General features: G+C 41.5%; 2 protein-coding genes across 2 annotated transcripts; one reads left to right on the top strand and one right to left on the bottom strand.

Moving 5' to 3' along the window:
* The first annotated feature begins 3,668 nt into the window (after nucleotides 1-3,668).
* On the top strand, nucleotides 3,669-6,517 carry LOC130198460 (transcription factor HES-1-B-like). Its single transcript, XM_056421634.1, has 4 exons — nucleotides 3,669-4,538; nucleotides 4,637-4,732; nucleotides 4,822-4,909; nucleotides 5,791-6,517. Exons 1-4 carry the CDS (start codon nucleotides 4,431-4,433, stop codon nucleotides 6,240-6,242), a joined length of 744 nt encoding a protein of 247 aa, XP_056277609.1. The 5' UTR covers nucleotides 3,669-4,430; the 3' UTR covers nucleotides 6,243-6,517.
* A 7,787-nt stretch (nucleotides 6,518-14,304) lies between these two features.
* Nucleotides 14,305-16,470, bottom strand: zgc:153913 (carboxypeptidase N subunit 2). The gene is made up of 2 exons (XM_056421628.1): nucleotides 16,376-16,470; nucleotides 14,305-16,226 (listed from the first exon to the last, which is right to left on the bottom strand). The coding sequence occupies exons 1-2, from the start codon at nucleotides 16,457-16,459 to the stop codon at nucleotides 14,685-14,687; spliced, it is 1,626 nt and encodes a 541-aa protein (XP_056277603.1). The 5' UTR covers nucleotides 16,460-16,470; the 3' UTR covers nucleotides 14,305-14,684.
* Between the last annotated feature and the right edge of the window lie 24 nt (nucleotides 16,471-16,494).

The following is a 16,494-nucleotide window of genomic DNA, read 5'->3' as shown; positions in this document are numbered from 1 at the left end:
TTGATGAGGGATAAGGCGATGACTGGTTTCTCTTTTCAAAGGGGGAGACCTAGAGTTCAATAAGACTTCAGTCTCATTGCCTTTGCCTCCAAGTTGGAGATGTAAATGCTGGCATCTTTTAAAGGAAGAACCCACCACGCTAGGTGACAGATGGCAGGTTGTTGTGCTGAAATACCAGTTGCTATGGTCCCCTTCTCCTCCGCATCTTCCCTTGCCACAGCTCAGCATCCTCTCTGCTGGTGTACTGACTTGGAATAAGCTGACTTGAAACTACTCAGGTTGTTGTTGACAAACATGAGCCTAGATCAGTCTCCTAATCTCCCGCTCCTTTATTCGCTCTTTATTGCCGTATAAACAGGGCTGAATACGCCCGAAAAAACTAAACCTCTGTTTTCAGCCTTTTCTTATCTCACGCAGGGTTTAATCTAATGCCCTCTACCCTTTTTACATCTCTGCCTCCGCTAAATACGACCATATTTTTGATTCAGCGCGTCGCCATGACGACCAGTTATTTCCCATCCTTGAGCCCCCCCCCCCCCCTCAGCTCCTCTTCTCTATTGATACTGCTACCTCCCCCTTCCCTTTTTTTTTTTTTTGTCCAAATAAAACAAAGCTCAGAGTGAATGTGCTCTGAGGTAGGTAAATGTATTCAGTGACATCAGCCAGGACGAGTCTATTCTGCCGGATTCCTGTACCACTTGTTTCCAGCCTTGTCTGGGGGCCGGACACTCTGTTGGGCCAATTGTCCCACGTGTATTCCACACAGGCTCGCAATTAATGGAGGCCTTGTCTAAGGCTTCTGGAGCAGAAACTGCTGTTGGGGAGGGGGACAAAAGGCAGGCAGAGCCGGGGGCTGGGAGTTGCTATGGGAGGGCCCCCCTCCCCTCTTTAAGGGGGAATTCAAAGGGAGAAGAAGGAACGGAGAGCGAGCGGAGCGCTGGATGAGATGTTTAAGTGATCCCCTCTGTCTGTGCCCTCCTGGCCTCAAATGTTTTCATACCAGCAGTTGAAAGGAAAACCTTCGCAGTATTTGAAGACGAGGATGGTCATTTCACTGCCCACATGGCGGTGGTGGCTTGGTGTAGGAGAAAGCATGCGGGGCCCACAGAGTTCAGACCAGGTGGACAGTGACAGGAGGGGGGCAACTGTGTGGAGACCGCAGAGAGGTTTATCAAATTTGATCTACTTTGATATATTTTTTCAAATCTACTTTTTGACTAAAATGTTCTCCACAACACGAGAAGTAATTCCAAGGTATGAAACCTATTTGTATCCACAATAAAATGACATTATACTGATGACATGTAGAACACTGCTCATGCTACAGATGATTCAGCTATTGTCTCATGTTGTCTCATAAAGATGATACAAATAAAAAAAACATAATATTATTTAATTAGTTAAATAGATTAAGGACATGAGAATAGGCCTATTATTTTCTGAGTATCTTGTTAGGATGAAAGTCAAAGGAAGGACTCTGTCCTGCATATTATGGTTAAAACCCCAAAGTATGTTAATCTTTCTGCTCCCGTTTCCCTGAACTTGTGGTTATCAGTCACATGTTGACCTTGATAGCTTCCTCACCCTTTCTTGGCTCCCTGGAGCCTCCCACCCCAGGGTTCCCACACTGATACACATCAGGGCTCCGCTATAAACTTCATGTCCACATCACCATTCGCACAATAAAGGGTTATTTGTGGCAGAGCAGCAGGCTCCCTGAAAACAGGACTGATAAGATGTAATTTATTGTTGTGTGGCCTCTTCTCCAGAAACCCTCTCATCTGCTGTTAAAACATCCAGTGAGAGGATTCATTTTACGAGAGCAGTTGGCCAGAGAAAGCACGCCGTCACTTTTTCACTACATGTTGCTTCCTGCATGGTTTCCTGCTTTACTTGGTACATTTAATAAGCTATTTTCTGTCTTATGAGTTTAACCTAAACAACACGTCTGTCTTTATGTTCTATTATCAACGAGAGCAACAGTCCTCTTATCCTGAATGAGTTATTTTAGCTAAGAAAACATCAACACTGATCCACTTATCTTTTGTTTTATAACAGATAAAACCCTTTGCGACTGGGAGTTCGACTTGATTTCACCAAACTTCATTTTATATTGACTCGGGTAAAGGAGCCAGTGATGCTTGAAGTCGTCACTCCCACACAGAAGAAACTGTGGATGCAAACACTGACCTGGCTTTTGGGGTCATTTCACCTCTGAGGATTTAGGTGCTTTAAGGAGAGCGTTTGAAGTCCATCAGGGAGGATAAAGACATCTGATGATAAACCTGGAGAGCTAGAGATGCCTGTCAATAAAGATATCAGTGAACATGGAGCAAAAGTTGAGTTTTTACATTCAGTTCTCCTCCTACTACAGAGAATAATTATTTTGTAGTAGATTCTTTATAAATCAAAAATATTGAGCAAATAAAGATTTAAAAGGAAAAAATACCTTTTCCCTCACCGTTATCTAAAAAATCTGAAAATAATTGAATTCTCAGTATTCTTTTTGTAACCATCTTGCAAATGAACAAATAAATATACATTTTCTATACATACATTAGACAATAAAATGGGTTTATTTGTGCATTTAGTCTGGCAAAAGAGAAGGAATCTACAGTAAAACAAGTGCTTTATGTGCAGATATACTGTTAATAATATCTGTGAAGATTGTGACATGTAACTATTTCCAAACAGCACAATCCAAAGTAATAGATGTTTTTGTAATGTAACTAGTGTTGAACTAATTTGAATCTAAATAAACATCTAAGTTGAAATAGTGGCCCATTTATCTATTTAATAATAATAATAATAATAATAACAACAGTTTCATATTTGATACATAGACAATATAATTTAGGCCCTAAATCTGAACTCTATCCCAGAGAAACACTATTTGTATTCGTATTGTAATCAACGTCCTTGAAGTTGGAATTAAGCAGTACAATTATTGACATAAATAGTAATTTCGTCATTTATGGACAAAAGAATAAACAACTTTACAAACGACAATTCATGTTTGGAGTTTTTCATCAAATTAATGCCTAACATATTTTGGAATTGCCATATCATATATCAATAACTTGTTATTATTATATTGTTATTATCAGTCTTCCGATTGGTTGCAGTATATATCCTAATGTGTCCTGCCCTGAACCTGCGCTAGCAGACCAGAGGTGTCAGAGTTCACTGCAGCGAGAGGACAGTTGAGTGTGTCAGAGATCTTCTACTTCAATGGACATCAGGCCTGGAGTGTGTCGGAGGATGAGGTCTTCACCTCAAAGCCTGGAGCACTCGATGACCCCCGAAAAAGTGTGTTTGTGTGTGAGTGTGTTAACTTAAAAGAGACATACGCACAAAGAACCTGTACAATTGGAAGTAAATAAGTTCTCTGGACAGCTTTTTAAATTAAATAAATAAATAAAGGATCCTGTTGCAGAAGCTGCTTTTTTTGCATGACTGAAATTTCAGGCTGTTAAAGCACATACTAATAAATTGAACTCAATATTTATCAAGCTGGTTTTACTTTTGGGATGTTTGGTTGGTATCTTACAAAAAAATGCAGTCAACTTTCATGAACTCTAAATAAAAGTGCGAGGACAGCCATAGAACAGCTTCTGTATTTGTTTATTTGAAAAACAAAACGTGCCAAATGATAAAGAATTTGTGATGAGTATAATTTGGAGTAAAACAGTTCAAACTTGTTTAACTTTTTGTATAGATAACCAACATGATGCAAAAACTAACAATTTATATCTGACAAACATCCATTTAGACAACTAATGCATGAACACATTTATTAATAAAACAGATTAAACTACGAAATCGATGAATGTATTTAACATTAATTACAGTTTAATCTGTTGTTGCAACTGCTGTGCAACTTTTATTTTTTATTCAAGCAAAACAGTTGAGCAAACAAGCATATTTGTTTTTCGCCATGGCATTATGAACAGATTAAATAAATCCACTTATATCTACAACAATAACACGAGGCAGCTCATTTAACAGTTAACACCCCTGAGTCGCTGCAGGAGAAACAGTTTCATCCATAAACCGAGGAGCTCGTCTTTGTGAATAGTCTCTCAGCATCCTGACAGGTAGCCAATGGGAACGCCTTGGCGCACGAGCCCGCCGCCTCCCCGGCACCGTGTCCCGCGCGCCCATTGGACAGAATGATGGAACTCGGGGAACTCTCACACGAGCCGCTCGCGTGCAGGCTCAGGGACTCTATAAATAAACCCCAGGCGCTGGAAACAGGAGCGGACTGGGTGTCAGTTTGGCGAGCAGACAGAAGTCACTTGTGACATTTGTCATCAGTAAACTGCTCTGTGGTGTAAGAGGGACTCGCTCCACGGGACGGACCTTGTGTTGCTGCGCATCTTTCTGGTATTGATCAATAGTTTGGACGAGTTTCATTTGTAAGCCTGAAGATGCCAGCGGGTACTTTAGAGAGAGTCTCTCCCGCCGCCGCGGCTACCACGCCGGCAAGTGGAGACTCCACACCCGAAAAACCCCGGAGTCTCACAGAGAGCAGAAAGGTAGGCTAACAGTTTGTTTTGCTGATGTTTTTCTGTTTCACAGCTATTGTTTAAAAAAAGAAACTGGCATATGAAATGTTTTTATTTTCTATTTCAAGTCCTCCAAACCAATCATGGAAAAGCGGAGACGTGCGCGCATCAATGAGAGTCTGAGCCAGCTGAAGACTCTCATCCTGGACGCACTCAAGAAAGATGTAAGGATCTTAACACTACATCTTCATTCCAACATTAAGATAGATTGATAGGAGGATTCAGCGTCTAATCGTCACTTCCGTCCGTTTAGAGCTCCAGACACTCCAAACTGGAGAAGGCGGATATCCTTGAGATGACTGTGAAGCACCTCCGGAACTTGCAGCGACTTCAGATGACGAGTACGTACCGTTTCTGGACTGATGTTGATGTGCGCGCGCGTAATTCTTGGATGTCTAACTTTAGATGGTAAACATGTTCCCATGGTCTCTAAAGATGTATGGCTCACGCGCAGCTATGTGCTTGCCCTTAAGACTTGAGTTCACTTAGCCCCAGCTGAATCACTAGAATATATATATATATATATATATATATATATATATATATATATATACACTACCGTTCAAAAGTTTGGGGTCATCCAGACAATTTTGTGTCTTCCATGAAAACTCACTTTTATTTATCAAATGAATTGAAAATTGAATAGAACATAAAGTCAAGACATTGACAAGGTTAGAAATAATGATTAATATTTGAAGTATTAATTTTGTTCTTCAAACTTCAAGCTCAAAGGAAGGCCAGTTGTATTAGCTTATATCACCAGCATAACTGTTTTCAGCTGTGCTAACATAATTGCGCAAGGGTTTTCTAATCAGATATTAGTCTTCTAAGGCGATTAGCAAACACAATGTACCATTAGAACACTGGAGTGATAGTTGATGGAAATGGGCCTCTCTACACCTATGGAGATATTTCATTAGAAGCCAGACGTTTCACCTCGAATAGTCATTTACCACATTAACAATGTATAGTGTGTATTTTTTATTAATGTTATCTTTATTGAAAAAACAGTGCTTTTCTTTGAAAAATAAAGACATTTCTAAGTGACCCCAAACTTTTGAACGGTATATATATTTTTTTGGATTATTAAAGTTGGCTAATTTGCCAATTATTTAATAATATTATTTTTGGGACCCATCTCTTACTATTTGCTTCACAGTGGAGCACATACTCATACAATAAATGTGTGTATTAATGTGTGTATATTTGTATTTTGCTCCAGCTGCTGTGAACACAGACCCATCCGTTCTGGGTAAATACAGAGCCGGGTTCAGCGAGTGTGTAGGAGAAGTCACCCGTTTCCTCTCCACAAGTGAAGGGGTGAACACAGAGGTGAGGACTCATCTCCTCAGCCACCTGGCCTCCTGCGTGACCCAGATCAACGCTGTGAACTTCTACACACCTCACCCAGTTGCACTGGGACTCGGACAGACAAGTCCACAGATTACAGCGGCCTCCGCTCCTCAGATGCCTTCCAAAAGCGTCTCATCGATGCACGCGTCCCCTGAAGCGATCAAGCTGTACGGGGGCTTCCAGGTGCTGCCAACACGAGATGGACAGTTCGCTTTCCTTGTTTCCAGCGTGGCTCTTATGCCTCTTGGAGCACAAAACAGCCATCACATGTCACCTGTTGCACCTCAGGGCGCTTTAGACTCTGTGTGGAGACCATGGTAGGAATTCAGCTCAACTGATTTTTTTTTGGAGGAAAAGGACTATCAACACGAAAACATATTTTTGTACATTTTGTAAATGTTTTCAAAACCTACTTCAAAAGGATGTTTACACATATGTTTGTGTTTTTGTATGGACATTAGGAGATATTCCTGGTCTCTTGCTCGCTGAGACTTTCCCTGTTTTTGATACGACACATTTGCCCAGCAGGTCAGGAAAATCCTTGAAAAGCACTGTATTTTTTTAGATAAATAAAATATTTCTATGATGCAATACTTGCTGCTATGTCGTCTGTGTCGTTTCTCCTCCCTCAATAACCCCATCAGGTTGTCATGCCAATGTCCACTCATTTAGAGGCGGAGCCTGTGCTACCTTTGAAATGCTATATAGGTTACACTTTGACTTTACCTCAAACCTGTAAACATCTTTTCTATTAACACACCGTCCTGTCCTGGCTCCTCAGTCGTGCAACGAGCTCCACACTGACATCAGGACGGCAGAGAGTCTTTACATCTTCCACCGGAAACTAAAAACACATCTTTTCTGACTGTACCTTGAATAAAAACAGATTAGCACTTCAGTGGCACTTGAATGGCACCTACTTATAGTATTACTTGTAGTATTTTAGTAGTTTGTCTTTCTTGAAGAAATGTTACTTTCTTGACTCTTGTTGTTCTGAGTTTGTACTCATGGTTGATGCACTTATTGCAAGTCGCTTTGGATAAAAGCGTCTGCTAGATGACATGTAATTTAATGTAATGGACAGCAGCCATTTAAAATGAAAGTAAATACCATGAGGTAAATAAACAGGAAACAGGAGGTGTGCATTGTCTATGCAGTCTGAGCTCTGGCCATATTTTAAATCATGCTGAAATATATTAGGACATGATTATAAAGTTAAAGACATGGCTAAATGAAGACCGGACTAAATCAATTCCTGAGATTATTCAAGGAATACGTGTGTTGTTACTCTCCGCTGCATTATCTGCCACCAGAAGAGCGATAACTGATATTTATAGAACGATTTAACATTTTCTTAAAGCTGACAGGAAATCTCATGTGATGCAATAAGTGTTTGCGTACACACTAGCTTAACAGCAGCAGACCTGCAGAGCTATCATGGTCCATTCAGTGGACAGTTGAGGAGCTGACATCCGCAGCGTGTGTCCTGAGCGTGGTGCCCACACAGCAGGCCACAGACAGAGCGTGACCACAGGTCACAGGTGGCCTTCATTCACACTCCAAAGACAGCGCAGCTCCAACAGCATGTCGCCCTACATCTTGCAACCCATCAACAGACCTGGCAGCCCATCACCATCAAACACACACCATCTATAATCATTGGGTTGTCCCTGATTGAAAATTCAAGGAATTTAAGGGTCATAACAGAAATAAATGCAGGAATAACCAGTTCTTGTATCTCAAAAAACTGAGAAACAGGTGTACAATATTCTGCGCCTATATGTGTAAATATTGTTAATATGTGGCAAGGAGCAAATATTGAAAATAATTTAGAATTCCGCATTTCAACATAAGGAGCCATGTAAGTGTGAATCAAATCCTCAGTCGGGCACTCTAACAGCTGTGAAAACTCCTCACATTGTGCAAATGATACAGTCAATTAAGTTTACATCTTTGTTTTGGCACAGCAAAGAGAAGACTGGCAGTAAGGAGGACTAAAAGACAAAAATAAGAGCTCCCCCTTCTATCCGAGTATCCTTTGAGAAGACCCTGAACACAAAAACAAAGACGGGCCCCTCAGTGGCTCAATGGCTCCTCTCTTTGTGAGCCTCTCCATCTTCATAAAGGGCCTTCCCCTTGTTTATCCAGGAAGAGGTTTAATGGCTGTAAGGGGGGGGGGGGGACCATGCTGTCACTTCCACCGTGCTAAAGAAGGCTTATTGTTACCCCCTCTCAAAGGTCCTGGTCTTAAAGGCTTTTTGAGAACTCCTTAGGCCGGGCTGTTCAGATAAGAGGAGCAGTGAAGTTCTGACAGGTTGCTCCTCTCCTTACCTATATGACGGAGAACCTGGAGTGGTTTGGATGGAGGAGCTTCAATAGATGACGGCCCATGTGTGCTGTTTATCACTGTTGGTCCCCTCTTCCCATCTTTTGCGTCGCTGCTTGTTCTCCCCTCTCCCTGCCCCTGTCTCATTAAAACCCTGTTTGATGCAGTATTCTCCCAAACCTAGAGAACGGTTCATGTGAAGCAGGTCCGCCGTGCTGCATGATTGATGGCCTGCCCTCACAAACAAAGTGACAGTGACAGGTCCCCTGCTTGTGGAGACGGTTTCCCCCGACACTCACCGGAAACCCTCACTGCCTCCGCCTCTGTGGGTGGATTGGGGTATATTGTTCTTAGGGTTGTTATGGTGTTTGATGGGGGTCGGAGTCGTCAGCGGTGGTTCACATCAATGCTAATGAATAGATTATGCAGTCGATATCAATAGTGAATGAACAATGCTCTTTGTCCCTTCACTCCAATTCATCCCTTTTTGATTTAGCTGGTTGTTTTTGAAAATCTCAACAACATACGTAGCTTCCGGGGGGGGAATTTAGTGTCAGCGTGAGACAATAAGTGGAACATTTATCACGTTGGAGCCACACAGTGATAAGGGTGTGACTATTAAAACAAAGTAACTTTGGTTCTGCATCACAAGCATCACATCTTCAAAGGAGACGGAGTGGAGCTCTTGTTTTCTTTGCCAACGAAGGCCAATGAAGAAGACCATAAAGACACATCTTCACTGCATGGGTCCCATCGAAGTGAGACATCCCATAACACAAATGCTCCAATTTCTGCCTTGACTTTTGGGCCTGGCAAGACTGACAAGCCATGTGTGAGGCGTGAGCCAACCTGACAGAGTTCACAAGGAATAAAGGGAAGCCGAAAAGATAATTGTAGTTTAATACTTAAACTGTTGAAAATGCGTTCTTTCGTGTTATAAGTCATAATAATCTTGTACTTACAATGTTCATCGGACACATTCCTGAAATTAAATCCAGTGCGGCAAGAAACACAAACACAGTTACAGGATCGTAGGTTTGAGACAACCCTTCCAAGTAAGCCAAACTTCTTTGGAAGGGAAAACAAAAGCAAATGATAAAATGTTCAGACCAATTTACTGGTTTTCAAATTAAGAATTTACCATAGTTTAAACATCGATGCCTTCAGTTTGAATCCAACCTCTGCTGCATGACGTCTCCTTTCACTCTTCCTGTGTTTTCTGTCTGCCTCTTTAAAATGAGATGAATTGAACGCAAAAATAATAATTTGGCAACATGGTTTTGGCATGTTTATAACTTGTCCGATGATCCGGTTGCACAGTTTAACTTGTGCTTCTTGCCTCGTTTGAGCCAACTTTATTATAACAATGTCACTCAGCAGCTACGTTGGTGAGTTCAGTATTATCACAACGGACAGAAATGTCAGGGGCACCTTCTTCCACAAATGTATTTATTTATTTATTTTCCAACTATTAAGATACAATGACATTCAGAGAGGAAGAAAGACAAGTATTTGAGGCATTTCTTGCAGCAGCAATAATAGAAACAAGCAACAGGACTTGGTTGGAAGAGGAAAAAATGCTTTGATTAATGATAGAAATGAAGCAAAATAAATCAATGCCAAATAGTCGAACAATCTTGTAAGCAGTTTTGGTGTTGTGTGTCTGTGTGAGTGTTTCCTCTTGCATGTCCGCCCCATTAGAGTGTGTGTTTGCAATAGTATCTGTCCTATTTGTGTTTGTTTATTTAAGTATATAAGTTGTAACTAATAGTTTTATAAATGTATAATACATCATTTGTCGATGCGTTATAGATCAGAACAAAGCACTTGGCAGATAACTTTAACTTCCAAGTTGCCAGAATATAAGAATGTCTTCTTAACCACCTCAACCACTTCCAGCTGCAGAATGTGGGCCAGAAGTAGTGGGTTCAGTTCACGGTTCTGTGAAGCACTAAAGACGATGCCCAGTTTTGACACTTCATTTTTAAATGTAAACAAGTCATGGCTGTTTTCTCTAAACTTGTAACCAGGACATGACACGTTTTGGACCTCATGGAACTGTATTCATGATATGTGAAACGAATGATGCTCAGCAGGGCTTTTGCAAAACCATCATTTTTTAAGAGCACTCAAGCAACACTTTAATGTCGTTCCCTCGTGAAACAATGGCCTCTTCAGAGAGTACTTCTGCTGCTGGTAGTTGGAGTGTGGGAGGTATTTTTTAATTGTTTTGCAGCAACACACTGCTAGGTCTGGCAGTGACCCTTCAATTCAAACTGCATGCATGCATAATAAAACATCTCTATCTGAAGAGCTGGAAACAAAGCAAGTATAGGCGTATAAGAGCAAGGTCTGTAGGGCATCGTTTCTGATTCATCCTCCATAATTGTAATATGATGATAAGGAGCTTATAGCATCTTGTTGTCCTCCAATAAGAATGGACAAGACAAAAGCCAGCATATCATGCAAAAGATTACCATTCTGGTAACATCTCTGCTTCCACTTAACACCCACATCAGGTCAGCTGTTCTTAATTTGGTCAGCAACACCAATTTATCCTCCACCCAGGGGCCTGGGTGCACTGAGGGGTAAATATTGACCCTTGTTTGTAAGCAAGGCTCCCATTCTGAGTGTGCAAAATGGTGTTTAGGTCATTGTGTCATGGAGGATGTGTATCACAATCTCATAGGCTGAGAGCGAGATAATCTAATAGACACCTGCCCTCATACTGGTGCATGGTTATCATTTCATGGATGGCTGGGCTCATTTAGAAATATGTTAAAACCCCTCCGAAACAATGAACCTCATAATCAAAGTAGAGATACATGGTCCATCAAAGTCTATTAATTTGACATCTATGATTAAGACTTATGCACCGAGTTTTTCATTCTGTATGAAATTATTAATGATAATATTGATGATACACCTGATCTGAAATTAGTTCACATTTTCAGATCAAAAAACTCTCCTCTTGAATTCTTGGCCCAGGCATTGAGTCTGAGATGACCTTTACTCTTTGTCCCGAGGACTCTGGCCAACCCTCGCCACCTCCCTCCTCACAGGCCGGCCTAAACTCTGTGGGAAACCCCCCAGTGCTTTGTGTTTTTTGGACATTGTGCGTCTCACCACATAATGTCTCCACCCCTCTGTTTCTTTCCTGTCCCATCTAAAGAGGTGCTGTATGCAGCGTGGTGTCCGCCGCTAACTGCCCACTAAGCAGGACAGAGAGATGGGATCTAACCGTGGGGGTCAGGGGTGCCTCAGGGCGCCACTCGGGCCCTGCTGCGGTGAGTTTGCAAGGGCCTGAGATTAATTGGCAGTGATGGATGCTGACAAGTGTTCTGGTTTTGAAGATATCTCTATTAACCTCTAAATCTATGCTGTACCTAATAGTAGTTTAAGTTCTACAAATATATGTTGTGACAAGTCATTGCTCAAACACGCAGAACACAAGTTTAAATTATACTGGCGATGTTACATTCTTTAAAAAAAAGGCAAATATATCAACCACAGTTTGGGCTAAATAACTATCAAATATGTAAACTGTGCAGCTAAAAACATGGCACACGTTTTGAATATATACCGAATATTATGCAACTTATGATACAGAATATCCTGAATGCAATATTATCATAAACTCCAGAAAAGTTTTTTCTTGAAGCTACATTAGTTTATTTTTGGCCCCCGATGGGCAGCACAGCAAGGTAGAAGCACAACATTGACCATTTAAATCACCTCGTGAAGTTGATATGGCTAAAGTGTTACGCATATGGAGAGCCAATCATGCAGAAACACCGAATTCATGTGGAATCAATGTTTTGGTTGACCCGATAAATCTGAGTATAGGAGTCACTCCCCCGCCAACTCTTGACAGAAAAACTGAAACAAAAATGCTCCGATTTGTTCTCCAGGCATTTGCTGACCTCGTCTGCTTGTCTGGCGCTGGGCAGGTGGTGTTCAGTGGTTTTGTCAGAATGTTTTTTTAATGAAAGCCGTGTGTGCCTGGAAAAGAATTGACGAGAGCAATGATGAAAGTGAACCAAAATAGTAAAGCTGTGGACCGTAACAAACAAACAAAGAGTAAGCGAAGCCAAAATGCGAAGTAGAGCTGAGAGCAAGATGATAATTATTTGTGTTGATACCATCAGTATTTTGTGGAGGAGAATGTGGTTTGTTTAGACTGTGATGCTGTTACTTTTCTTTAAGCCACTCTAAATGATCAATATAAACTCTGCCACTCTCACTGAATAAAGATATGCCTTTAAAGACTTCCACATGTCCTGTTGCTTATTAGCTAACAACCCCGAGCTTTGCAGGTTAAATGTTCTGTTCATACCAGAGTTTTGCTCAAGTGTGGATTACCTCCAATTTAATGCCATCACTCCAAACTTTGGGAGTAAGACAGCCACCTCTTTTTGTCATGGGAATTGTGATGTCATTCAACTCGGACGGGGGACCCAATCGACCCCCTGGCCTTTGACCCTTATTAACCCTGTTAGAGTGCTGTATTCAAGGTGTAGCCATCTGTGAGCCTTGCTGTGCCTGGGCTTCCCTCCTCCCTCCCTCTTCATCATCCCTCCCAGTGTCCAGGAGCAGGAGAGTGACCACAGGGTCTTGATCAACCTTTGAAACCTCTATAACAAGATGGTTCATGTGCACAATCCTGACAAACAATATAAATATCTATATATATATATATATACGTGTACCAAGTCCAATTTTTAGTAACATGTAAAATTAGTTTTTATACTACTTCATGCTTCTCCTACAGATGACGATATTGTATATTTTGCACATTGCACTGCACCTGTAGGTTTCTTTATAGTTTATGATTTTACCTAAAAAAGCAATGTTGAGCTCATTTTATGTAATACTATGTGTAAAACTACCCAACAACGGTATATACAATAGTCAATGTTAGCTTCACCTTGACCAAATACATACAAATGCCGTTTTGCTGATGATACTTCTGCACATTTTGACATGAATTTCAAGATTTTTACATTGTGGAATATACAACTGTAGTTAAGATACATCATGCTCTTTTCGGGGTTCTTATGTGTATTTAATTAAGTGTTTCAATGTAAAAAAAAACCCACATGTTTTTTGTCTTTCTGGCCCAGTCTTAGATTTTGTTCTTCAGCATCTGTGTTTTTGCTGTGTTCACATTTTCATTTCTGCAGACCCCTTTCTATTTTTGCAGACTTTACCTGAGGGAATTCCCCTCAATTCATAGCAATGTGACATTAAACATGGGGTTACCAGTGGACTAGATTTATTCATCATACATTTTATTTTGTTATTGTTGTTTTTATTATATTTTTTACAATTTTGGCAAAAACGAGTGAATACTTTAAATTACCTCTGATCTCGTGAGGAAAGAGACTGGAAGACGTTGAAATCAAAGAGTAAAAAATGCATAAATACCTACAATTGTCAATCATGATTTGTTTACATTGGCATGTGTTATGTTGCGGCAAAGTGCTGTCCCATCTGTATTTACAGCCTCTCACACTCAACCAGTTAACAGGGGACGTCAGTAAGTAAGCACTTGGTCCAGCCTCGTTGTCCGGCTCATTCACATGAAAGGAAGAAGGAAAATAATTCTGAACTCAGCTACTAGTGCATTTTACAACTTGTAGGACTTCATGATTTAAATAAGGACTATTCAAGTGTTGCTACTGTGAAGTGGATTCAGCAACAACAACAAAATCCGCTGATTTACAGACGTCTCCTTCCTGGGGGTGATTTGTAAATAGAGTTTAGCGACACGTTCACCGGTGACTGTGAAGTTGTGACATCACAACCTTGTGCAGGTCCGGCTTATAGTTTAAAAGCACAGTTCCTGATTATGGACTCTGTGCATATTTTTGTGGATTAAATGTCTTGATACGTGATACAGTATTTATATAGCACAAAGACCTGCTTTATATTGAAAGAAGAAGTGCACATCTCACGTTCGACAACATGGGATCTTTAGGAGAAGGATCTGAATCATCACTACTTCCTCCACCATGTTTCCTGCCTTTTTACATTTTAAATTCAAACAAATCGATTTTAGAAGCAAATAATCCATTTTATTGACCTTAAAGCAGCTGTTTTAAAACACTCCTAAATAGTCTGTACTTGTTCTGATGATGTTCGGTTTGACAATGCCAGTGTACGTAAACAATGGATCCACAAGCATCTACTGAGATTCAACATGTCAGCAGAGGATTACTCAAAGTTCCTTTTAGCAGTGATCTTAATAAGCAGTGGGTTGAACTTTGAACTTTACAAGAAAAAGGTTCATCCACCCCGCTTATCATTCAGCAGCATGCACATCAGGTGGTGAGTTATATGTCTGTTTAGAGTATTGACCGTGACATATATGTGACTCTTTGTATGAAAAACCGCTGAATGCACAGAGAACAAAGTCTGAAGAAGAATAAAAACTCCTAAACAGGGATCTCGGTTATTGTCTCATTACGGCATTTCGGCTCATTTCTCAAAATATGCTCCTTAATGCTGCCGTCATCCTCCTGAAACTGCACCTTCACTGTCAGAGGAGAACATTTATCCATTTTACAGTTGATGATTACAGTGTCACCGACAGCTTGAAGGCTACAGCCCCTGAGATCAGGCACGTCGTCTCTCGACACCGGACACACCAGCTGCTCCTTGTCGATTGAGACGACTGCCCGTCTCCCCAAATAGCCGGGGCTCGCGCAGACCACCCTGTCGAGCATCTCTACATCTCTGCTGTTCGTCAGCACCCAGTCGTGCAGGTACGACATGCGGCAGTCACACTTCCAGGGGTTCCCGTGCAGTCTCACTGTGTGCTGGATGACAAACGGGTCGAAAAGACCCTGTGGGAGAGTTCCCAGCTGGTTGTCAGACAGGTAGAGCTGCTGAAGGAGAAGCTGGTCCTCAAACAGTTTGCCATCAACATTGCTCAGGTTGTTCTTGTTTAGATTGATTGCTTTGATGCGAGCTAGATCATGAAATATCATCTCAGGCAGCCGGGTGAGCTGGTTTTCAGACAGATCAAGATTCTCCAGGGCTGTAACATTTATAAAAACGTCCTCAGGAAGGTGGGAGAGATGGTTAGAGGACAAGATAAGGTCGGTTATAGACGTCAAACTTCCTAGAGAGGACAGCTCAGTCAATCTGTTCCCTTTTAGATTCAGCTCCATCAAATGTGTTGTCTCGAATCCAAACACTTTATCGCTGAACGTTGTAAGAAGGTTTCCACGGAGGTTCAGCACCTTCAGTTTGGTTAACACAAAGAAGATATCGTCAGCGAGTTCTGATATCTTATTACCCTCAAAGTGCAGCTCAATCAGCTGAGAAATATTGTGGAACAGGTTAGATGTCAGATTGCTGATGAGGTTGTTCTTCATCTTCAGGATCTCCAATCTCGCCAGACCAAGCTTATTTTGCGACAAATCCAGGACACGCAGATTCTGAAGGTTCAGGAAAAGGAATGTAGGCAGATCTGATATGATGTTTCCCTTCATCTGCAGAGTTTCGAGCTGTTTAAGAGAATCAAACATGCCAGGAAGCACCGTCTTGAACCCGTTGAAGTTAAGCAACAGTTTAGTCAAGTTGTCCTGCTTTGAGAAAGTCCCCAAATATAAGTGCGCCAGCCAGGGGTTCCCACTGATCTCCAGCTCCTGCAGCTCCGTCAGATGCTCAAACGCCTGAGCGTGAACACTTCGTAGTGCATTATTTAGGAAGATAAGCTTTGTGAGTTGGGGGCTCTCCTCTAACGTGGGGGAGAACAGGTACGATACGGCTGAATTGACCAGGATAAAGTCCTTGACCTGCCTGGACATGTTCCTGGGTAGAGATATCATCCGCTCATCAGAACACAGGATTTGGACTGAAGTGAAACAGAGGCAGCGGTACGGACACAAGGTTTGTGACTGTGTGTTGCCTCTGCGACAGAGAAGCAGCACCAGGAACAGAATCCGGCCCAGTTCTTTGTCCATTTTCCACTGTCAAAACATGAGGAAAGTTTCTTTGAATTATCAGGAAACTAAAGCCGATGTTGCTAAAGAGCAGAATAAAAGTATAACGGCTGTTTGTTCCAAGGAGAGAAGAATGAGTATCTTTCTAATGAAAAAAAGAATGAGATCCAACATACCTGTGTACCAGGGATCCCTCTGTGGAAACAGATGTCCCATTTCCACCCACAGACCAGCTGACACACAGTGCAAACGACACGCATGAAGCAAGACAGAAACCTTTGGTCAGCGGCCAGCT

The sequence above is a fragment of the Pseudoliparis swirei genome, chromosome 8 (assembly GCF_029220125.1).
Source record: "Pseudoliparis swirei isolate HS2019 ecotype Mariana Trench chromosome 8, NWPU_hadal_v1, whole genome shotgun sequence".
Classification (NCBI taxonomy): domain Eukaryota; kingdom Metazoa; phylum Chordata; class Actinopteri; order Perciformes; family Liparidae; genus Pseudoliparis; species Pseudoliparis swirei.
The sequence above is the reverse complement of the archived record's forward strand: the minus strand, read 5'-3'. Positions and strand labels throughout refer to the sequence as shown.

What these genes read in the sequence shown, in the direction of transcription:
- LOC130198460 (XM_056421634.1), top strand. Translation starts at nt 4,431, where the DNA reads ATGCCAGCGGGTACTTTAGAGAGAGTCTCTCCCGCCGCCGCGGCTACC. An exon ending in GTCTCACAGAGAGCAGAAAG is followed by an intron (nt 4,539 to 4,636) that starts GTAGGCTAACAG and finishes TTCTATTTCAAG; the next exon opens with TCCTCCAAACCAATCATGGA. An exon ending in TGGACGCACTCAAGAAAGAT is followed by an intron (nt 4,733 to 4,821) that starts GTAAGGATCTTA and finishes CCGTCCGTTTAG; the next exon opens with AGCTCCAGACACTCCAAACT.
- zgc:153913 (XM_056421628.1), bottom strand. Translation starts at nt 16,459, where the DNA reads ATGCGTGTCGTTTGCACTGTGTGTCAGCTGGTCTGTGGGTGGAAATGG. An exon ending in GAGGGATCCCTGGTACACAG is followed by an intron (nt 16,227 to 16,375) that starts GTATGTTGGATC and finishes ATGTTTTGACAG; the next exon opens with TGGAAAATGGACAAAGAACT.